At 54.0% G+C, this 23,643-nt stretch overlaps 1 protein-coding gene across 12 annotated transcripts in view; it reads left to right on the forward strand.

Annotated features, from left to right (window-relative positions):
- The window catches only part of Tspoap1 (TSPO associated protein 1), a 27,129-nt gene extending 4,708 nt beyond the window's left edge, over nt 1-22,421 (forward strand). For 3 of the 12 annotated variants that reach the window (XM_048788290.1, XM_048788318.1, XM_048788261.1), the window contains 26 exons: nt 959-1,036; nt 1,102-1,206; nt 1,475-1,564; nt 1,693-1,815; nt 2,422-2,526; nt 3,864-3,914; nt 4,291-4,311; nt 4,987-5,191; nt 5,808-5,980; nt 7,175-7,290; nt 7,552-7,661; nt 11,143-11,970; nt 12,130-12,281; nt 12,614-12,991; nt 13,080-13,319; nt 13,858-14,043; nt 14,620-15,462; nt 16,064-16,163; nt 16,265-16,407; nt 17,041-17,209; nt 17,606-17,677; nt 18,086-18,118; nt 18,311-18,414; nt 18,499-18,570; nt 18,764-18,874; nt 21,279-22,421. In XM_048788290.1, coding sequence (XP_048644247.1) covers nt 959-1,036; nt 1,102-1,206; nt 1,475-1,564; nt 1,693-1,815; nt 2,422-2,526; nt 3,864-3,914; nt 4,291-4,311; nt 4,987-5,191; nt 5,808-5,980; nt 7,175-7,290; nt 7,552-7,661; nt 11,143-11,970; nt 12,130-12,281; nt 12,614-12,991; nt 13,080-13,319; nt 13,858-14,043; nt 14,620-15,462; nt 16,064-16,163; nt 16,265-16,407; nt 17,041-17,209; nt 17,606-17,677; nt 18,086-18,118; nt 18,311-18,414; nt 18,499-18,570; nt 18,764-18,874; nt 21,279-21,458 — 4,788 coding nt within the window. In that variant the 3' untranslated portion in view covers nt 21,459-22,421. The other 9 variants (XM_048788300.1, XM_048788316.1, XM_048788308.1 and 6 more) reach the window with 9 other exon arrangements.
- Nucleotides 22,422-23,643: the final 1,222 nt, after the last annotated feature.

Here is a 23,643-nt window from a genome sequence, read left to right on the forward strand (position 1 = left end):
CGCCAGTGGTACATCCCGGGCGCAAATCCCTGGTTGCCCTGGCAGCCGCCCGGGGCCCAGCCCGCGCCGCCTCCTCCCCGCAGCGGCAGTAGAGTGGGGACGCCCCCTTCAGCGCCTGCCTGGCCAGGCCTGGCCCCGGCTAGCTGGGGGTGGCAGTGCATCCAACCGGGTTCCAGGTACGGGTGACCTTCACTGAGCACGGGGCTTAGGCAGCCTCTACCTCGAGGGCCAGGGACCAACTCCAGACCCCAGAACCTAGAGATCTGGCTCTTCATCCTAGGTGGGCAGCATCTAGGTCCGCCTCTTTCTGGGGAGAGGGGTGGGAGGAGGGACTCAGTAGTGACGAAATCCTCTGGATGGGGGATGCTGCTTGATCAGATTTTGTCCCTCTGGCTGGCCCACGGAGGGAGCCCCTCCCATCAAGACTTATCCTCCCCAAAAGTTTGCACTTAGGGTGCGATAGGGTGGGCTTGGGGAAAGACAGAAGGAGGGACTGGCTAGGCTTCCAATGCTGCAGGCCAAGCCCAGATTTGGATGATCCAGAACCCCTAGCTCTGGGAACACCACATCCCTGGGGGCCCACGCAGCCTCCTAATTCTCTGCCAGTCGCTGAAGGACACTCAGGACGGTTATTGAGTGCAGAGCAGGGCAGCTGCTGGAAGCTAAAAAGGGAAAGCTTTGGCCTGGATAAAGGACCCATCTCCCAGGGCACACGTGGGTCCCACGATCTCAAAGCACTTATGGCTGGGGTATACCGGGTACTGCCTCCAGACTTCTTCATCAGCTGATGTTGGGAGAGGGTGGGAAGACAGCACCCTTTCCCTCCCCTTCCCTGGCGGGTTTCTCACTGCTGACCATGTCATGAGGTGGGAACCTCCCATAGGTAGGCTGGGCTGGGGACAGGCTTCCCTAGGGCCCTGTTCTCAGGTGCCAGCCCCCTGTCCTTGGGCATTTCCAGGCCACACCTCAGGAGGATGTGGAGAGCCCACCCGTGGTCCTAGGGGAGCCTGAGAAACAGCCAAGGGTGCAGCAGCTGGTAAGTCCTAGGTCAAGGGCTGGGGGCAACCTGCTGTGAGCAGAACTGCCTTCTACCATGTGCAGGCCTTGGTTCTGACCCCACAGGAGTCTGAGCTCAGCAAGAAACGGAAGAAATGCGAAAGTCTGGAGCAGGAAGCCCGGAAAAAGCAGAGGCGATGTGAGGAGCTGGTGAGCTCACAAGGCTGCCCAGGTCCAGCTCCTCCCTTCCCCCAGGCCAAGGGGCGCGTTGGGCTCCCTCAGCTTTGCTCCCATCCCACCTACCCTTAAGAACACACTTTTCCTCTTGTTCAGGGGTTCAGGGGTGCTTTTCTTTCCTGGCTGAAGCGGGTTCCCATTAGGGGAGGGAGGCCTTGCTTGGGAGGGCAGGATTCTCTGTGTGAAGAAAGAGGAATGTGGGTCTTGGGTCCCTCTTCCAGAGGTCCACTGTTCCCCTCAGGAACTGCAGCTAAGAGAAGCCCAGAATGAGAATGCCCGCCTGGTGGAGGAGAACTCTCGGCTCAGTGGGAGAGCCTCAGAGAAGGAGCAGGTACCTCTTCTGCTCTGCGAGGTCTTGTTCCTGGCCTGGGGGACGTACTCCTGGGGTATTCTCCTCTGTGAGGGAGCAGGTGGGACAAAGTGCACACATACAACTCCCTGCCAATGTCCTTTTGCCAGGTTGAGTGGGAGAATGTGGAGTTGAGGGGCCAGCTCCTGGGGGTGACGCAGGAGAGGGACTCAGCCCTTCAAAAGAGCCAGGGCCTGCAAAGCAAGCTGGAGAGCCTGGAGCAGGTGCTGAAGGTGAGGAGGCTTTGTAGGTGGGGGAGGCTATTGAGCCTTGGTACAGGGAGAAAGCGAGATGGTAGAATATGCCCTATGTGGGGTATTGGGGACTGAGGTCCTGTCCCCATGCAGCCAACCTCTTGCCTTCTTTGGCCTCAGTTTCCTTTTTTATTTTTTAAATATATATATATATATATANAACATCAGCTGATGAAGAAGTCTGGAGGCAGTACCCGGTATACCCCAGCCATAAGTGCTTTGAGATCGTGGGACCCACGTGTGCCCTGGGAGATGGGTCCTTTATCCAGGCCAAAGCTTTCCCTTTTTAGCTTCCAGCAGCTGCCCTGCTCTGCACTCAATAACCGTCCTGAGTGTCCTTCAGCGACTGGCAGAGAATTAGGAGGCTGCGTGGGCCCCCAGGGATGTGGTGCTGAGAATCGAACCCAGTGCCTCACCCATGCCAGGCTAGTGTACTACCGCTGAGCCACAACCCCAGCCCCTCAGTTTCCTGTTTAATAGAGGATATCTGGAGCAGATGGTATCTGAGGCTCCTTCACCTTAGATTTTCTGTGGAAGTGTGGCAGAATGGGGGGCTCTGGCCTTGACCTAGAGTCTTGTTTTCAGCACATGCGGGAGGTGGCCCAGCGGCGGCAGCAGCTGGAGGTGGAGCATGAGCAGGCTCGGCTTAGCCTGCGGGAGAAGCAAGAGGAGGTTCGAAGGCTGCAGCAGGTGGGAGCAGGAGTGAGGAAGGTGGTAGGCTGCTGGGGCCCAGCTTTGCCAGCCACTCATTCAACAAGCACATACTGAGCACCCACTGTGTACTAGACACTGTGCTAGGCACTGGGGGGATAACAGCAAACAGAGACCTGGTTGGTTCCTGACCAATCAGCAAATAAGCAGACCCATGAATGAGATGATTTCAGACACTAATGCGCACAATGGTGATGTGACAAGAAGGGGCTGGGATGGGATGAGGAGCCACTTTAGACAGGTCATCAGGGAAGGCCTTCCTGAGGAGGTGACAATTGAGCTAAGAACCCAGAGGTGAGAAGGTGTCAGTCAGGAGAGCCAGGGCAGAGCAGGCCAGGTAGGGTTGGATAGTTGTACAAACGCTCTGGTAGGGAGGAGCTGGGGGGAGGGCCCAAAAGCAGTGTGACTAGAGTATAGCAGGGAACTATAGCAGGAGTTGGGCCTTAGACACTGGGGGAAGTTTGGCTATTTTGTTCTATGAATGGTTAGAATCTGTTGAATTCTAAGCAGGGAGGTGACATGGTCTGATTCATAATTGGCAGAACAGACAGTGGGAGCAGCATAGAGCAGGTGATCAGATGTTAGTGGCTATGGCAGTGGTCCAGGAGGGAAGTGATGATCATCTGGACCAGGGTGCAGGTGACAAGGGAGGTGGAAACAAGTGGATACATTGGAAATACAGTTTGGAGACAGAATTGACAAGACTCACTGTGGGGTTCCAGTTGAGTCCCAACTCAGTCGACCCTGCGGAAGATAGGGTTTTCACTCCCCGTGGGGTGAAGGATGACGGGGCACTAGCTTTGAAGGGCAGAGAATTCCAAGTTCTGTTTTGTCAAGTCCGGGTCATGCGCTAAATGTTCAAGTGGGGGTGCCCGTAGGCAGTTGGGTGCTTGAGTCTGGAGTTCTGGGGAAGTTGGCCTCGGAGATGTTTGGAGCCATCATGTGTTCCGTTGTGTGACCAGACCCTTGAGGAGAGAGCAGGGAGTATAAAGTGGCCCACCACTGTGACCAGAGGAACCCTGACATTCCAACATCCCAAGGGGTAGAAGACAAGAGGCAGGCAAAAACAAAAACAAAAACAACAATCTAAAACTCAGAAGGAACATGAGAGAGGTAGGAGGGAAACCAGGAAGGCGGATGTTCCAGAAAGAGAAACCTCTCCCCGACCCTTCTCCCTTTGTTAAGGTGGGGCTCAGGCTGGGAGAGCAGGAGGGAGAAAGACTCCCTCCCTCCCTCCTTCCCTCCTTCATGCTCCCTTGACCCCACCCCTAGGCCCCAGCCTTCCCTACCAGTATTTTGCCTCTTTCCATTGGTAGGCCCAGGCAGAAGCCAAGAGGGAACATGAAGGGGCCGTCCAGCTGCTGGAGGTAGGGTCCCTGGAGGTGGCCACCAGCTCCACTACCTTGGGGGAAGGCAGGGGACTTCAGATAGAAGAAGTGTAAAGAAGTGGGGGGTACGGTGGGGTTGGTAGGAGGGTCTGGGGGAATCCCCTCCATTTTTGGACTGTTTCTCAGGCAGGGGCTTAAAGGGACAGGAGCTCCTGAGTCTGGTGGCAGCCATCTCCCATTGCCATCCGCTCCAGAGGCTGCCTTCACTGTGAACTGCCCTTTCATTTAGCCTAGGAGCTGACTGGATGGTGTCCCTTTAGGCCCCGTTCTCTCTCTCTCTCCCTTCCTCCGGGTTAATGACCGACAGGGCTCAGTGTTCTAACTTCTCCTCTGCCACTTCCCTTCTCTGCCACAGTCCACCTTGGATTCCATGCAGGTACAACCTCCTTACGCCTCTCTCTCCTTTGGATATCCCCTCTCTATGTCTCTCCCCAATCCCTGCCCTCAGGGCCCAAGTGGTACCAACTCTCCTGTCCAGCAGAGGGGATGTGTCCCATAGCAGACCTCAAACTCTGAAGCTGGGCTGGGGTTCCTACAGGACATGTGGGCTATTCCCTCATCCCAGACCCTTCCCTCCTGTAGAGGCTCTCAGGCCATGAGGAAGTTCGTCACCAATTGACGCATGTTCCTTGTGATAGTGGCCAGGGGAGAGTCCCTGATCTCGGGACTCTCCTGTTACCTGAGGAAAGTTCCTGAGAACTGGCCCATTCCTGTCACAAAGCTGTCCCTACCTTTCTGTGGAGTGGAATCTCTCACGTACCCTTCTGAGGGCAGGGATTTGAGTCACTGTGGGAGGGTGACAAGGAAGAGAGCTGAGAAAACTCCTGTGGTGATACTGGTGGTGGTGATGAGGAGGGAGGGGTCCCTTTTGGCCTGCAAACTGTTCAGAAGCAGGAGTGCCACCATCCAGGGCATGAGGGTTGGTAAGGTGTTCAGGATGGGAAGCTGGGTGGATGTGGTTTGAAGCCCAGTGTGAGGCTGTGTGGAGCTGGCACAGGCTGGCGCTGGGCAGCTCTGCCCGGCTGGTGTCTCATGGTGGGTCTTGGCTCAGGCCCGGGTTCGAGAGCTCGAGGAGCAGTGCCGCAGCCAGACGGAGCGTTTCAGCCTCCTGGCTCAGGAGCTCCAGGCTTTTCGTCTGCACCCAGGCCCCTTGGATCTGCTCACTTCTGCCCTGGGCTGCAGTGCCCTGGGGGACCACCCACCACCCCCTTGCTGCTGTTCTACCCCCCAGCCCTGCCGGGGGTCTGGCCCCAAAGGTAAGGGACTCAGCAACCTTGTAGCCTGGAATCCCCAGGCCTGGGACGTTTGTATAGAGCAGGAAGTTCAGGATCAGAGAAGGCCAGTAACTCCCCCAAAGTTACCAGTACCTGGCTAGAGCCAAACTCTGATTGGAAAAACAAAGCCCATAAGAATTCCTATCCTGAAGTGTGGACCAGACATCTCAGGCCACACTGCTCCTTTTCCTCTGCCTGGATGTCTCTGGACGTAGCTGGGAGTTGGTTGCTAGGCAGTAGAATTCAGTAGCAGGCCTTGGGAAGAGTCCAGGCTTGGTGGGAAGGGGCTGATCAGTCACAGCTGCTGATCCCAGGGCCACTCAACATCCAGTGAGATTTTGAGCATATTCCTTAACCTCTCTGGGCCATAGTTTGCTAAGGCCTAAGCAATAATTAAATGCAAGGAATAATTGAATGTAAGCTGATCTGAGGACTACACCTCTGCTTAATAAGTTTCCCAGCAAATATTTCCCTTCTTAAAGAAGTCAGGAAATCCGGCTATGGAGGGCCTGACCCCCATACCCAGGAGGCTCCACCCTATCTTCCTGGTCCCTCCTCAGGCCACAGATCCCAAGCCCACGTGCCATCTTCTCTTTAGACCTTGACCTCCCACCGGGCTCACCGGGGCGCTGCACCCAAAAGTCTTCCGAGCCTGCCCCTGCCACCCTTACCGGGGTCCCTCGAAGGACAGCCAAGAAGGCAGAGTCTCTCTCTAACTCCTCTCGCTCCGAGTCCATCCACAACAGCCCCAAGTCATGCCCTACACCAGAGGTCAGTGCTGGGGAGAGGGCCCTGGGGTTCTGGCATTGGCATGGACCAGTGAAGATTGGCCCTGACCTCTTCTGGGGACCCTAGGAGTTGGGTGGCCTCTGGGCCCAAGTTGGGAGGTACATGGGCTATGGATCCCTTCCATGGTGGAGAATCTCAGGAGGAGGCCATACCTCCTCTCTAGGGCTGGCCCAACAGCTCCACCCCCTAGGTTCCAGGGAGGCCCTAGAGTCCTGGGCTGGTTGGAGGAGACACTTTGGCACCAGGATCCACATGAAACTGCTCATAAGAGCATCTGCAGAGAGGCAGATGGTTGTATAAGACAGAGTACAGCTTCTGGGATTTAAATCCCATCGTTGTCTAAGACAAGTCACTCACCCTTTCTGGGCTTTGGTTTCCTTATCTGACTATTGAGGATAATAAAATCTGCTTTCTAAAGTTGAGAGGATTACATAAAAAAAATATAAGGAAAAGTGCCTCCGTGCTGGGCACCCAGTAGATGTGGCAATTATCATTACCAGGTTGTTGGGCATCACTCACAGTTCTTCTAATCACGCCATCCCTTTTTCCTACCCACAAATTCCCAAAGTGAAGGGAGCAGGTCAGGAGCAGCCTTGCTAACCAGGTTTCAAGAGGGGTAAAACCCAGCCCCGGGCCTCTGCTGCCCCCTTGTGGGATAGAATGGTGGTGCTGGTTTGGAATTTGGTGGTGAAGGGACTGTCCACTGGGAGACCCAGTGGACAGGAAGTTCTGAGTTCCAGGACTGAACACTGTTCCCTGGCTAGAGTCAGGGACTTCTCCAGCCCCTTCTGCCTCCTTGCTTTCAGCTCTTTACAATCAAGACGCTTTGCTGAGTTATTAATCTTAAGGAGCCAAATTGCCATTGATGTCCACTCTCTACACCAGTGTGGCTTGGCCCCCTCTGAGGTGCGGGGAGCACCCTTATTTACTGGGCTGGTTCAGCAGAGGCCAGGACTCAGGGAGGGGTCCAGATTGTCCCCACTCCCCCTGCTTAGGGCAGCTGGGTGCACCTTTAGAAAACATTGGGTCCTTGTTATTCCTGGTCTTGCCAGCATGTGTGCGCTCACTCTCCCTTATCAAAGCAGTGGGTCTTCCTCTGGTCCAGTCTGGAACATGCCTGCTTTGTCTTTGGCTCTGGGTCCTGGAGAGAAACCAGCCCTTTCTGTCTGCCCCCAGGTGGACACAGCCAGTGAGGTGGAGGAGCTAGAGGTGGACAGTGTGTCCCAGCTCCCAGCAGCCCCGGAGGGCAACCCAGGAACAGCCAGGATCCAGGTCTTCCTAGCTCGCTATAGGTGAGCCCCTCACCCTTGCTTCTCCCCTACCAGCATTTGGAGTGTGTGGGAGGAGTGGGTTGGGTGGAGATAGACCTTTAGAAATGGTGGGAGTTGGACATATTTTCATAACCTAGTTGAGCCAAGGTGGGTGCAGTGAATGTTCTACTTGGCTAAAGGTGGAAAGCATGTCTTCATAAAGGTTCAACGCATGGGGAGAGATGACAGGCATGGAGATACAATAGGTTTCTGTCCTCTTCTTCCTTGCCACCTCCCCAACAGCTATAACCCCTTTGAGGGTCCCAATGAGAATCCAGAGGCAGAACTTCCCCTGACAGCTGGAGAGTACATTTACATCTATGGCAACATGGATGAGGATGGCTTTTTTGAAGGTAGGACAGTATTAGGGCTCATTCTGTCCATTTTCCTGTCTTTAAGCCCCAGTTCCTAAGTCCTCCATCCATCCATCTCCACTCCCCTACATGCTCAGTCCACCATAACTCTTGAGACTCAGTTAAGAGCATACAGAGATCTGACAGCCAGTGAGAAAAGAGGGAAAAAAGGGGTCTGGTCTTCTGCAGAACAGGTCAGGGCATACCACTCTGTCCAGAGAATGAACAGAGTGTCACAGGAGATTTGTGTTAGATTAATTTTAGTGCCAGTAGAAAGAGTATGACACTATTTAACAATAGTGACTCTTGAGGCCAGGCATGTAGCATAGATTTGATGCTGGACTCCAGTTAAGTATGAGAAGGAGGGACCAGGGTGCAGATCCCAGGAGAAAGTGTTAGCACATGGTAAGCTTGTGTCAGAACCCCGACAGGGCATGAGCCTCAGAGCTCATCAGACAACTGAGGCAGATGCTCCACTGAGACTAGGCCACATGGCAGAGCCTGCAGAAGGGGATGACCTTGGGAGCTTCCTCTACGGTGGTCCTGGCCCAGGTACCAGACTGTGTCCTTTAGCAGTAGGGAGGGTAGAGACTGGAATGACATGTAGGTAGGGCAATGGAGTCAGGGGTCTCTTGTGTGTGAAGATTTAGGAAGGGGGTCAGATCTGAGTGTGGAACACTGAAGGCTTTGGAACCTGCTCAGGTTTTTCCCTGGGCCCTGGGTCTCTTTATTTGAGTAGCAGCTGGGAATAATGGTATCTGACTTCATGGCCCAAACAGCTAAACTCTCCATAGGAGTAGGTTCCAAGAGCAGAATTAAATAGTTTCCAGGACAACAGTAATTTTTTTTTTTTTTTTTTAGTATTTATTTTTTAGTTGTAGCTGGACGCAATACCTTTATTTTATTTATTTTTATGTGGTGCTAAGGATTGAATCCAGGGCTTTGCATGTGCTAGGTGAGTGCTCTACTGCTGAGCCCCAGCCCCCGCCCCACAAGAGTACTTTTTTATGAAAAGAAAAAAATTTCAGGGGTGGGGGCGGGCAACAGCAACAGCATAAGTATCACCTCACCCCAAATAACTGGAATTCGAACTATTGCAGCCTAGGGGAGACTGGGATAGAGCCATGTGGACAACTGGATGCAGGACACCATATTCCTTGTCCAGCTTTAGTAAGGGACTGCTTTGTCTGGTCCCGGCTGTACTGTTCTCCATGGCATGAGCTTCACAGCCTACATGCCCAACTCTGGCCCAGACTTCAGCTTTGGTCTTGCAAGCTGTGGATTCATGTAGTGTGCGGATATGCTTTAATCCCACACTCCTTAATGCCGTGCTATATTAATTGTCTATGGCTGCCATGCAAATCTCCACCTACCTAGGGCTTTAAACAACAGACTTCTGGAAGCCATAATCTGAAACCAAGGTGTCAGCAGGGCTGTACTTCCTTGAAGGCTCTCGGGGAGATCCATTCCTGGTCTCTTTCCGCTTCTGGTGATTCTAGGTGTTCCTTGGCTTGTGGCCACATCACTCCAATCTCTGCAATTGTGGTCACATTGCCTTCTCCTCTTCTCTGAGTGTCTCTCCTCTGGTGTGTTATGAGGACAATTATGAAATTTAGGACCCACCCAGATAATACAGGATGATTTCATATGAAGGTTCTTAATTACATTTGCAAAGATGTTTTTTTTTTTTTTTTTTGCTATTAGGGTCATATTCTTAGGTTCCAGGGATTAGAACATGGACATATTTTTGAGTGGCCACTATTCAACCTATTACAGGGCTTATTATGTTATCTAACTTATTGAGAATCCCTATTATTTCTTCAGATTCCCTTTATTTTTCTCAAAGTATAAAGGGGAGAGAGAAAGAGAGAGAGAGAGAGAGAGAGAGAGAGAGAGAGAGAGAGAGAGAGAGGCACAAATGACTGTGGGGAAAACTCCCAGATGCCCTGTAACTCAGCCCTGATGATGTCGGTCCTCTGCCTGGAGCCCTGGCTCAGGCTTCTGCTTCTTCCCAGTAAGGCCCTACAGCCATCAGCTGTCTATTCCCTGAAAAGTTATTTCCTTCTTTAAATTGGCTAGGACATGGTGTGTGTGGGTCCAGCTTCCTTCTCCATTAACATCCTTCAAACAAATGTTTTAAAAACTCTCATTGAGTTTTTAAAGGAGAACTGACACAGGTCAAAAACTCACTGCTGATCACTGCCTGGATTGACTGCTGGCCATGCTCCTAGACGTAGACTGCCGTGGGTCCTGGTCCCTTCTAGAACCCACAGTGACTCTTCTCTGGCACTTATCTTGTTGTTTCTAAAAATGCATTCCCTTTCCCTTTGTTTAAAACTCACTGCAAAATTCCAATCAGCAGAATTTCATTTTCTTCTTCTTCTTCTTATTTTTTTTGGTTCTGTGGATTGAAACCAGAGCTTTATACATGCTTAGCACCAAACAACACCTCCAGCCATTTAAAAAAAATTTTTTTTCACTGCTTGAGTACTTTTTAATTTTTTTATTTTCTATGAACTCAATGCATTTAAAAAAAATTTAAAAAGAATTTGAGAGAGCATCTCATTAAGTTGCCCAGGCTGGCCTCAAACTTGCGTTCCTCCTGCCTCAGCCTCCACAGTGGTTGGGATTGCAGGTGTCCACCATCATGCTTAGCTTTTAAAAAATTTTTAATTTGTTCTAATTAGTTGTACATGACAGTAGAATGCATTCTGACACATTGTACACAAATGGGGCACAACTTCTCCTTTCTCTGGCTGAACATGATGCAGAGTCACAACCGTAGTATAATCATACGTGTATATAGGGTAATAATGTCTGTCTCATTCCACCATCCTTCCCATCCCACACATCTTCCCTCCCCTCATTCCCCTCTGCACAATCCAAAAATTTTTTTAAAAACCTTTTTAATATGAAAGTTTTCAAATGGGTAGAAAAATCAAAGAATAGTACAACGAACACCTATAGATTTTACAATTGTTTATACTTTACCGCATTTGCTTTGTCCATATGTAGGTCAAAAAATGATTTTAAAGCAAGTTGTAGACATCCTAACATCTTACCTAGAAATACTTGAACATGCACTGCTTTAGCACAAGGACATTCTCCTATGTCCTTACAGTACCAGCATCACCTGGGATCTTGCCAGAAATGCAGAAGCTTGGCCCTACCCAGACCAACTGACTTAGAATCTGCATTTCAACAAATCTGCTATTGACGCATATACATGTTAAAATTTAAGAAGCCTGTCCTGTATAACCAAAATACTATTGTTACAAATATGCAAACCAACAATAATTCTCTAATCTGGACTTTGCCTATTTCTGTCTTTTAAAAGCACTGACAGGTAAATGTTGATTGGATTAAATACTTAAGATCACCCACTGGCTGTTGCTAAAATGCATTTATTGGACTGGTTTTTCTTTACCTCCTCTCTGTCTGTCTCCCCCTTCCCTACCTTTTCCTGCCCTCCCTCTGCCAGGGGAGCTCATGGATGGCCGCAGGGGCCTGGTCCCTTCCAATTTTGTAGAGCGTGTGTCTGATGACGACCTCCTGACCTCTCTCCCTCCGGAGTTGGCCGATTTGTCCCACAGCTCAGGCCCTGAACTCAGTTTCCTGAGCGGAGGTGGGGGTGGCAGCAGTAGCGGGGGCCAGAGCAGCGGGGGACGTAGCCGGCCCAGACTCGAGGAGGATGCCGGGGATGAGCTCAGTCTGAGCCCCCCACCGGAGGGCCTGGGCGAGCCTCCAGCTGTGCCTTATCCCCGCCATCTGGTGGTCCTCAAGCAGCTGGCCCACAGTGTGGTGCTGGCCTGGGAGCTGCCTCCTGAACGCGTGGAACTACGTGGCTTCCATATCAGCGTGAACGGGGAGCTGCGTCAGGCTCTGGGGCCCGGGGCACCTCCCAAGGCTGTGCTTGAGAACTTGGACTTGCAGGCCGGGCCCCTCCATGTTTCTGTGCAAGCCCTGACCAGCAGGGGCAGTTCCGACCCTCTGCGCTGTTGCTTGGCCCTGGGTGCTCGGGCTGGGGTGGTACCTAGCCAGCTGCGGGTCCATCGGTTGACAGCCACGTCCGCTGAGATCACCTGGGTGCCCGGCAATAGCAACTTGGCCCATGCCATCTACCTCAATGGGGAAGAGTGCCCGTCTGCCCGCCCCAGCACCTACTGGGCCACCTTCTGCCACCTGCGGCCTGGCACACTGTATCAGGCCCGAGTGGAGGCTCAGCTCCCATCCCGAGGGTCCTGGGAACCAGGCTGGGAGAAGCCAGACCAGCGGGCTGCCACCCTGCAGTTCACCACGCTCCCAGCAGGTATGCAGGTGCGGGCACCCCTGTCTATAACACCTAGGAGGTGTGATGGCAGCAGAGGAGACTGGCCTTATTTGTGTTTTCAGGGGAATGGCAGATTGGGCTGATATCTATGGCAGGAAGTATCCTTTATTTCTGGATCTTGTGCCCCACTTCCCTCAGGCCCGCCTGATGCCCCGCTGGATGTACAGATTGAGCCAGGGCCCTCCCCTGGAATCTTGATCATTAGTTGGCTCCCAGTCACCATCGATGCTGCTGGCACCTCCAATGGCGTCCGAGTCACAGGCTATGCCATCTATGCTGATGGGCAGAAGGTATGACCTGGGGACCCCACCTGCCTGTACCCTGGGGACAGGATGTGGGTCCCATGCTCAAGGTCTAGTCTCCCTGGCCTCGCACAGGTGCCCAGTGCTTGGCATTTGGGCACTAAGTGGAAGATTGGTTAAGAGCATGGGTTTAAGAGTAGCATATGAAGGATTTGAAAACTGCTCCCCCACTGGAGCCACATGGCCAGGAGGCCTGGGTGAGGTAAGGCATGAGAAGGGCTTGGCCCAATGCCCCTCAGGATGCGGGTGCCACTGTTGTCATTGTCATCACATTGGCTGTTTCGGCCTCATCTTCCCCTCCTGTGCACCTTCCCCTGCAGATCATGGAGGTGGCGTCACCCACAGCCGGCAGCGTGCTGGTGGAGTTGTCCCAGCTGCAGCTGCTTCAGGTGTGCCACAAGGTGGTTGTGCGGACCATGTCGCCCCACGGAGAGTCGGCCGACTCCATTCCAGCCCCTATTGCTCCAGCCCTGACTCCAGCCTGCTTGCCAGCCAGGATCTCCTGCCCCTCACCACGACCAAGCCCAGAGGCCAGAACACCCCTTGCTTCAGCCTCCCCAGGGCCTGGGGACCCCAGCTCTCCTCTCTGGTGTCCTGCCCCCCATGGAACTCAAGATCCCCCAGGAGGCCCCCCAGCAAGCCCTTCTAGAGAGATGCCAAAAGGACCCCAGGAGGAACCGCCAGCCCCTTGCTCCCAGGTACCCTGTCTGGGCAGAGGGGAAGCAGGTGCAGGTTGGGAGAAGGGCCCCAGGTTTGGGCCCTTTCTCAGTGCTTTGCTTTTTCCAGGAGGAGGCTGGGGCAGCTGTCCTGTGTGCCTCAGAGGAGAAGAGGGCCAGCGAGCCAACCCTGGGGGAAGGAGGCCCTGGTCCTGTAGCTTTCTCCCTGGCTGAGCAGGAGGCCAAGTGGACAGCAGGAGAGGCCAGCCCCACAGCCTGCTCCACTCAGGCAACACCGGCCGAGAGGATGCCAAGTACTGAGACCTGCTGCGGAGGAGATCCCGGGCCAGGACTGAGACCCAGGGCTGAGGTAGGGTTTGGGGACACACTGTGCCACCTCACAGAATCAGGGCTTGCCCCTTCCCTTTGCCTCCTTCCCAATTTAAAAAAAAAAAGTATATATATATATGTGTGTGTGTGTGTGTGTGTGTGTATATATATATATATATATATATATATATATATATATATATATATATAGTAGATAGACACGATGCCTGGATTTTATTTATTTATTTTTATGTGGTGCTGAGGATCAAACCCAGTGCCTCACACATGCTAGGCAAGTGCTCTACCACTGAGTCACAGCCCCAGCCCTTCCCTCCCCAATTTGGTGGCCCTCTTTACTTGTCTTCTCTGCTCTGGCTCTAGCACCTTTGTGTCATGTGTTTCTCTTCCCAGATTCTCTCTCCTGTTTGGCTTCCATCCCCACTCTCACTGCACCCACCCCCCCAACTCTGAGCATGCCTCTTCCCTCTGCCAAGGAACCCTTTCTTACTCTGGCTAGGGGCTGACCCTGTCTTGGGTCCCCCCATACCTCCTTATCTTCCTTGTCTCTTTCCTTGCAGAAAGAGGACATGGCAGAGCTTGGGGTTCGCCTAGTGAACTCCCTTGTGGATCATGGCCGTAACTCAGACCTGTCAGACATCCAGGAGGAGGAGGAAGAGGAGGAGGAGGATTTGGAGCTGGGTTCTAGGACTTGCTCTTTCCAGAAGCAGGTTGCTGGCAACAACATCAGGGAGAATGGGGCCAAGGTAACGAGGTGGGGAGGGGCTGGTGGGCCCCAGACCTCAGGCTCCAAGGCTACCCCAATGTGTCTGCAACTGCTCCAGTCACCACTGAGTGCCAGCAACATCCTAGGTGTGTGGTCTGGGCCCTTGTCCTAAGCAACAGACATGAAGAGGCCCAGGACGGGCCTTGGCCCTACTAGGAAGAAAGGGGAGGAGGAGAGCTTGTATCTGCACTTCTTTCTAGCCCGCCTGATGTAGCACCCCGACCAGGGGAAGCTGGTGCCATCTGAGAGCCTCTGGGAGGGATGGGGAGTCCTTCCCACTACGACAGGCACAAATGGCTTGCTTTCTCATGCTCTGCCCCACAGGGGCTGGAGCCAGATCCTTGGGTGTATTCCCTGAATCTTCCTCTGGTTCTGCCTAAACATGTGTTTGACTTTGGGCCCGCCACCGTCCCTCTGGTTGCTTCCTCTTGGAGGAAGTTGAGGGAGGCCATTAGGGTTGCCCTAACCCCTGCCCCCATTTAAGGGCAAAGAGCACAGCTCTCTCCTCTTCCCCACGGACCTCTCTTCCCTGCTGCTCTCTTCTCCCCATCCTCAGTCCCAGCCTGACCTCTTTTGTGAGACTGACAGCGATGAGGAGATCTTGGAGCAGATCCTGGAGCTGCCCCTCCAGCAGTTCTGCAGCAAGAAGCTCTTTAGCATCCCCGAAGAGGAGGAAGAGGAGGACGAGGAGGACGACGAAGGGAAGCCAGGGGCAGGCTGTCCTTCCCAAGACCCTGGCCCACCTGAACCTGCATTGCTGGGGCTGGGCTGTGACAGGGGTCAGCCCCAAGGACCTGGCCTGTGTCCCCTGTCTCCTGAGCCCTCCAGGGCCAGGGACTACCTGGAGGATCAATCTGGACTAGTCAGTGGAAGCTGCCGGAGGAGAGGAGGTGGCTCCCCTGAGAAGCCCCTAAACCGACGGCGACCTCCAGACCCCCGAGAACACTGCAGTCGACTTCTCAGCAATGGCGGCGGGCCCCAGGCCTCTGCACGTCCAGGCCTCCTTAGGGACAGGAGTGTCCTCCCTGTGATTGAGGGCACCAGGAGTGGTGTAGAGGCTGGTGGGCGAGGGCGACCGGGCCCTTCCCGGAGGTGCCACCGTGGCCGGGCCCCAGAATCTGGACTGACCAGCTGCCTCTCCCCGAAGTGCTTGGAAATCAGCATCGAATACGATTCTGAGGACGAGCAGGAAGCAGGCAGCGGGGGCATCAGCATCACCAGCTCCTGTTACCCGGCGGATGGGGAGGCCTGGGGCACAGCACCTATAGCAAGGCCCAGAGGGCCTCTGAAGGTCAATTCAGGCCCCCATCCCTCCCCACGCCTCCCAGCCTGGGAGAAAGGGGAGCCAGAGCGGAGAGGGCGCAGTGCAACTGGCAGAGCCAAGGAGCCATCCTCCCGGGTCTGTGCCCTCTCCCCAACCTGGGCAGCCCCCTCCTGCTGCCGCCTGGTGGCCCTGCTTGCTGCCCACTAGCCACTCCCATCCCACGCTGCCACCTTCATCAGCAGAGGTGGGGCAGGGCCTCCGGGCTGCCTCACCTGCCTCCTGCCACTTGCATTCCACTGCTTTGCTGCTTCTGCTGATTGGAACCGGGATGCACAATATTCTGTTGTCACTGGTCGCCAGTTGCTACCTTCAGGCAGCGTGGCCCTTTTCTCTGCATAGCTAGCTATGTCTTCAGGACAGTGACTGTGATGCCATGTCTAGAGTCACCAGCCCTGATGCTGACGGAGACTGTCTTCTCATATGCTCCTCGGCCACCTCAGTCCCCTCCACTGCACTCATCCACTAGGGGGGCCGGGGCTGGGGCCTCCCCTCCTGCCCTTCCTGCCTCTGTAGGGGTGTCTGATGTCTCCACGAGGCTGGGCCGAGGCCCCTGAGAGGAATGCTGTGCTCCTGTTCTGCTGTGCTGCTTACGCTGCTGCTGGGGCAGAACCGGGGGAGTGCGGGCCCACAGGGGGATGGTGTGTCACTTCTGCCATCTGTTGCCCTGTCTTTGCAGACAACGGAAGCTGGCGAGCCCAGAGGGCAGGATTGCTCTGGGCGGAGGGGACCCCAGAAGAGAGGGGCCCGGGTGCCCAGGCCAGGTGCCACTGACCTGGGTGAGCTTCTACTGGGGGCCGGGCTAGGCCTGAGGGAGCCTTTCCTAACCTCTTCGATGGAGCTCACTGAGTCACTGCCCTTTGTCCAACCCTCTCCACAGCTCCACCAAGGGGCCCGCCAGAAGCACTGGACCTACCTGTCAGGCTCTTTGTGGCTCTGTTTGACTATGACCCCGTGTCAATGTCACCCAACCCTGACGCTGGCGAAGAGGAGCTCCCTTTCCGGGAGGGCCAGATCCTGAAGGTGATTGACATACCCCTTGGGCCCAGAGCTCCAGACTTTAGCCAACGTTCTGCTCTGCCCTCCTCTCTCCACTGGAGACATCACAGAGCTTGGGGATGGGGTGGGGAGAACATGGCCCCTGAAGCCAGCTTTGGGGTTTAGACCTGCCATGTCTGTGGAGCTGTGGAGCTAGCCTTGAGTAGATTACCTAACCCCTCTGGCGCTCAGTCTCCTCATTGGTAGAGTGGGAATGACACAGTGTGTGCCTCCTAGGGTTGTCTGTGGAGTAAATGAGTTGATGCACATATTGTGCTAAACCTGCCACAGCATAGTGACGATTTGTTGTTAACATTACCATTTTTATTGTTCCTCTAAGTATTGACTGAAGCTTTTTGCTGACTCTCTGAAGTTGGGGAGATCCCATCCGGGTGCATGGAGGGAAAGTCTCTGACAATGATGATGATGCAAAAGGGCTTTTTTTTTTCTCCTTCTGATTCTGATTCATTGCTGCTCCCCTGTCCTTTCTGTCCCATGGCCTTCAGAAGAGAAAACATTCTTCTGTGGTTCCAAGTGGGATGCTTGCTGGGTTCAGGGCCTGGGGGTGCAGGGAGTTAGCTGAACTGGCCTCCTGAGACAACTAGATTTTGCCTCCAGGTGTTTGGGGACAAGGATGCCGATGGCTTCTACCAAGGTGAATGTGGGGGCCGGATGGGCTACATCCCCTGCAACATGGTGGCTGAGGTGGCTGTGGACAGTCCTGCAGGGAAACAGCAGCTACTCCAGCGGGGTTATTTATCTCCAGATGTTGTCCTTGAGGGCTCAGGTATGTCCCACATCCACTTCTTACCACCCCATTTCCAAACTGACTCATTCTGAGTAATTTTCATGTCTGGGATGGCTGGATGCCTATTTACCCAGAGTCTAGCATAGCCACTGGAGCCTCAGAAAGACCAAGGCAAATGCGGCCACCCCCTTGGTCTTACCACATGGAATGGAATCTGTTCAGGAGCCCCAGGAATGGCCTGTTTAACAGGATGCCATGATACCAGCCATGTATTTTGGGTCCTAGATGATGGGTGGAGCTTTTATTAGGGACGTGAGATGAGGACCTTAAAAACATGCTCAGAAAGCCCTGAAAGGAGTTTCCGGAATCTGTCCTGTTTTTCCCATTTCCCCTGCCTCAGTTTCTCTCTTATATCCACTTGCCTTCCTGAATCAGGGAACGGTCCCTTTGTGTACTCTACAGCCCGCACACCTGGGCCTCCTCCCAAGCCCCGGCGCTCCAAGAAAGGTAAGACCACATTCTCCCTTGGGTTCCCATGATGGTATGTGCAGATTGGGAGTGGGGTGGCATGGCTTGGGTCTCTGGGGAGATGTGTGGAGTTCTGAGCAGACCTCCAGTCACATCCATCCCCTCCAGTAGGGGCCTTTGTTCTGGTGGGGCTTGAGGCTGGTTTACCAGGACTTGGGTTCCCAAAGCACCTGACTGTAAATTCTGTGCAGTGTGGAGCATGTCACTTGCCCTTTCTGGGCCGTAGTTCACTGAAGAACAAATGTGTAGGGCTGATGTGTTCTCTTAGCCTCCTTCCCCTCCTGCATTCTTCATGTGAGGGTGAGCCTCCTCGCTGCCCTGGACCACTCCCAGTCTGGGATGAAGACGAAGGGCAGGATGAGGCTCAGAGGCACATTCTCTCCACAGCAGATTCAGAAGGCCCTGTCCAGTCCTGTCCAGGTGAGGGGCCATCCCTGGGTGGGGGTGTTAGGGGAAAGAGGTAGGGTGGGGCAGCTTCTCTGGCCTCTCCCCAAGGGCTACACCCGGTGGGGTGGTGGTGAACAGAGGGTCCTCAGGCCTCCAGTGTAGAGGATAGTATGGAGTGGAGGCTCCTGAGTCCCGAGTCCTGAGTCTTCTCCCTTCCCTCTGTAGGCCCCTCCAAGCTGATTCCCTCTGCTGACCTGAAAGCTCCTCGCCCCATGGTGGCTGCATTTGACTACGACCCCCGGGAGAACTCCCCCAACATGGACGTGGAGGTGAGGACCCTCAGATACTGCCTGGTGGTGGTGGTGGCGGCAGGGCCTCCTGGGCCTGACGCCTACTTCTTGCCCTCTCCACAGGCAGAGCTGCCCTTCAGGGCCGGGGACGTCATCACCGTGTTTGGGAGCATGGATGATGATGGCTTCTACTATGTGAGAACATTATGGGGGAGGGCACACCAAGCCCCAACTCTGGGGCAGGGAGATGGGCAGGGGTCCCTGGAGAAACGGACCAGGTGCCTCTCTTGATAGTGATGTTGGCTCCAGGCTGTTCTCCAGGGGCCTCAGGATCAAGGAGGCAAGGCTGGTCTTCCCGGTCTCTGTCTCACCAGCATCTCCTCCCCAGGGGGAACTGAACGGACAAAGGGGCCTAGTTCCATCCAATTTCCTGGAGGGACCTGGGCCCGAAGCAGGCAGTCCAGATAAGGAGCCTGGGATTCCCCAGGCCGAGAGTCAGGTCAGTGAGGAGCTGGGTTCCCAACTCAGCATTCGGTCTCTACCCTGCTGGTGTGATGGGAACAGGACAGTGGTGGGAGAGACACAGCCAGGGTGATAAAAGAGCTGAGCTCTGTGATCAGGGCAGAGCTGCTGAGTTGCTACCAGAGGGGGACCCTGCAGCCTGCCCCCAGCATGTACCCCTGTTTGCAGAGAAGGGATGCTATGACCCTGGTCCCCCAGGCCATCCGACCCCAGCTGCCAAGACTCTGGGGCTGATGGCAGGGGAAGGGGCCCTATGGAAAAGGACCCCTCCACCCTCCACCTCTGGCCAGTCACAGCCCTGGTTTCTGGTGCTTTCACCCTGTTGGGCTTTCCACTGCCTTTTGAAGCTAGTGGCCCAGCTTCCTGGGTTCTCACTCTCACAGCATGCCTCTCCTTGAGGTGGGTGGAATATAAGGAAGCTTCCAGGTTCAGAGAGCAGGGAGAGGGTGAGGAGGCCGAGCCCCAACCAGAAAGCCCAGGGCTTCATAAACAGATGCAAAGTGGGAGCCACACCATACCTGGGCCACCTGGTGACTGGGCAGAGAGCATGCAGGCCTGTCAATAACCCCTCTCCTCTCTTTGTTCCTTGTTCTCAGAGAATGAGGAGGAGAAGAGTCCAGTGCTAGATGGAAATAGATATATGTAGAGAGAGCAACATGTAAGTGGGGGGACTGGCCCCCTATGTGCCATGTGACCCTGCTCCCCAGTTCGCCCCAACCAGACAGTACCCTTTGTTGCCAATGGAGCTGACCTGGCTTTTCCATTGTCTTCCAGGGAGTGGGGGAGGGAGATCTTGCCATGGACTAGATGTGGGTGTGGGATCATCCTCCCCGTTTCTGATCCCTTGTCTTGCCTTTTCCCTGGGAGCTGTCATAGGAGTACATGTCATCTTAGCAAATGATGTCGTATGTTAGCTGACTCGTATTCTGTAACATACGCAGCTTATAGAACATTACCTGACATCTGTATTATGACTCATCAGTGGTATTATGATACTATATGACTATGGTGTTATAATATTGTGATTATTATTGGTGATGAAAAGATGGCATCGTAATGTCACCAGTAATAATAGTCTCCCCACCCTTGTCCTCTGCATTAAGACCTGTTTGGGAGATGAGACACATGCTTTTAGTTGAAATTCACAGGTAACTTCAAATTATTCTTCTCTGGGGCTCAGAGACCCCCATCCTTTTGTTCCCCAGTATCCCCTCCCACCTGGGGGGTTGTGGAGGGAGCCAGGAGGGAGTGGGAAAGGTCTGGGGCTTCCCAGCCGGCTGTTGGCCTTGGTGGTCAACGCTTCAACTTCCAGGTCTGAGCAGACCTCTGGCAGGCCCTGCAGCTCACCCACAGCCTTGAGGGAGGGGGCCTGTGGCTGTGCCCCCAGCTCCCTCGGTCTTGCCTGGGCTCCATCCATGGTTGCTTCTGACTGGGAACTTGCCAGTCTCTGGGCAGGGATGGGGGTATGAAGGAGGGAGGCAGGACGGGAGAACATGCAACCTGACAAGAGGTGACAAGGGCTGTTCCAGGTGTGGGATAGCCAGGTGGGATGTGGGAATATGGGTGGGGGTGGCTTTCTCGTGGCTCCTCTCTTCACCAAACCCCTTCTGTAGGGTACAAAGGAGCACTGGGTGGGTGGGTCTGAAGCAGAGGGTGCAGCTCAGGGTCATGAGTAGAACTAGGAGCAGATTCAACAAGAGAAAAAACCCTAAAAAAGGGGGCGGCCTCCAGAGTTTGTGATGAGGGCTGTGTGATGTCCCCATCCCCACCCCTACAGTCCCATCTGGACCTGGCTTTCCTGGAGTCCTCCCAGAGGCTATTCAAGGGAGAGTCCGTCCCCATCTCTGTCCATGTGGTGTAGGCACTGGCTTCACTTCCTGAAGATCCTGGGGACACTTCATCTACTGGATTGGTGTGGATGCTCTTGTGCCTATGAGGTGCCGTAGGCACTGCCTTCTCTGAGGGCACAGCAGCTGCTAAGCTATTCTTGTCCCTGCTCCTTTCTTGGGAGTGGAGATGACATATAGGAAGTTGAGGGCACCCATCTCAAGTGTCATTTCTGAGAATTTTTGAGCTTTGTCAGCCTGTTACCCTGTAGTAAGACCCAGGGAAGGAAAAGGGCTTTTACCCAGGATCACAAGTTAGCAAAGCTCAACTGAGATCATGTCCCACGGGGCTCCTGGAGCACAATGCTCCGTTGACATCATCCCCCCCCCCCTTCACCTCTGTGCTCTGTGTGTCCAGGACAGTGGCAGGATGGTGAGGCTCCGGTTCTTGCCCATGAGTTGGTGACATTAGAGGCTTGGACACCTGAGGCTGCAAAGAAAGGGGTCAGGGTGGGGCAGGGACCAGCCCTGACCTTTCCCTTTCTCACATTCCAGGACTGGGTCAGCATGACACAAGGGCCTCCAGTGCCCCCAGGTTGGCATCGTGCCCCTAGCCCTGGAAGCCCCTCCAGGACTGAACTGGGGGAGCCACAGGGCACAATTGAGAAGGTATGGGGTCTGCTCTCCAAAGGGAAGCAGCTCCTCAGGAAACTGGGCTCTGGGAAGAAGGAGTGAAGCTGTGGCCCATCCTGCAGGCAGAAGCGGACCCCAGAGATTCCCAGGAACCTGTCCTGGCTGGGCAGGGAGGCCCCAGCACTCCCGTTCCCCGAGTGAACACTGGATGGGAATCAGAGAGACTGGGCAAGGGTGGGAGCTAGACGGGTCCTCACGGAGGAGTCCTCCAGATAGGCTCCTTCCTCTTCCAGGAGGGTAAACTGAGCCCTACAGTGGCCAGAGCAGGACTGGACCCCAGACTGTTGACTCCAGTCCACCACCTAGTTGACTCCTCGTTTCCCAGTGCACTCTGCTGATTTCTTCTTTGGCCCTCCCTACTCCCAGGATGGGACCCTGGGGGGTGGAGAAAGGGGCCTGCCTGTTCCTCCGGATCCTGTCTTCCCTCCCCTGAAGGAAAGTTGGCACTGGAGTCTCCCCAGTGCCGCGGGCGGAGCCATGTATATATGTACATACTCAGTGCCTCAGTCCAGCTCCTCCATCTCGCTTCCACTGCACAGGCCCGGGAAGGAGAAAGGCCATGCCAAAGCGGGCCTAACCCCGCCCCACAGCGCTCCACCCCTCCCTGCCCAGGCCTCCTGGCCCCAGTGTCATCCCATCCCTAAAAACCTCGGGGACCAGGGGACAGAAAGCAGGAGTTGGGTTTGCCTTATTTTGCTCATTGGATTCAACTTCTCTTTTGCATTGTTTTCTTCTGGCCCCAGTGGGAGTCCAGGGGCTGAGGAAAGGACAGATTTATGCAGCTATTTTCATACATTCCCTGTTGAGAGTGGGTCGGGGTCCTCCCTCTAGCCTAACCATCCCATCCTTCACCCTCTGGCTGGATGAGTCTCTGCATGTTTCCTTCACTGTGGTGGGAGATTGTTTGACTGAACCCCCACCCCCACCTGGGTCTCCAGGAGTGTGGATGGTGGGGGATTTGTTTAAAAAAGACATTTTATTATAATAAAGTCTATTTTCACAAAATTCATGCTGGACTCTACTTGGGCAAAGGACTCCTTGGAGGGGTGGGTAATGCTGGGCTCTGGGTTCATGGCTTTAGAACCCAGAAGTGATACCCCAAGGGTGAGTGAGGCAGAAACCAATCAACACCAAACAACTCTTGAGTTCCTTTTCAAGAAGGAGGCTTGGACACCTGAGGCTGCAAAGAAAGGGGTCAGGGTGGGGCAGGGACCAGCCCTGACCTTTCCCTTTCTCACATTCCAGGACTGGGTTTTGACAGTTTCCTGAGCCCTTGAGCCAGGTATTTAGAGTTGTGGTGAGCTGGGGGGAGGGGAAAAAATCTGGGATAAAGGACAGAAGAAATACAAAGAGAGGGACCTTCAGTTTCAAGATGACAGACTGAACACATACTGCCATCTTTCTTCCCTTATCCCAAATCCTTAGAGATAATAGACATGAGAATAGGAGGAATAAATGAATTCTAGATAGGACATGTATGAAGACACGAATTGGTGTCAACATACTTTATATACAACCAGATATATGAAAAATTGTGCTGTATATGTGTAATAAGAATTGTAATGCATTTTTATTTAATCAGTAAAAAAAAAAAAAAAGAAAGAATAGACATGAGAAAAACAGAATAAATGAGCCGGGTGCTGTGGCACATGCCTGTAATCCCAATGACTCGGGAGGCTGAAGCAGGAGGATTGTGAGTTTGAGGCTAGCTGCAGCAACTTAGTGAAAACTTGTTTCAAAATAAAAAGGGCTGGGGATGTGGCTCAGTGGTGAAGCTCCTCTGGGCTCCACCCAGTATCCCTCCTCAAAAAAAAAAAAAAAATGAGCAAACAAGCATATACAAAGTTCCAATTAAAAACAAGAGAAAGGACTCTCCGTAGGTTAGAAACCACAGGATTCTGGAATAGGCAGAGACCACATGGAGATCATATTCAGCCTCAGATCAGGATATACGTGGCAGAGAGTTCTGCACACTGCTCCATTCCTAGAGGTTGTGTACATGGGGCAGAAGAGACCCCAGGCCCAGGGACTGTGGCAGCATGAGCAGTAGGGACTATTGGTGGGTGGGTTGATCGTGACACATTCTCTTCTTCCCATGGGCTCAGGGGCAAAGGCAGGTGTCAGCCTTTAGAGAACAGTGGTGGTGACATCTGGGACCAAATGCCAGGCAACTTTGATGGCTGACGACACCCAGTAGAGACAAGAAATATCGCTGCCTGGTTGAAGA

This window comes from Marmota marmota, unplaced genomic scaffold, assembly GCF_001458135.2.
Source record: "Marmota marmota marmota unplaced genomic scaffold, marMar, whole genome shotgun sequence".
NCBI lineage: Eukaryota > Metazoa > Chordata > Mammalia > Rodentia > Sciuridae > Marmota > Marmota marmota.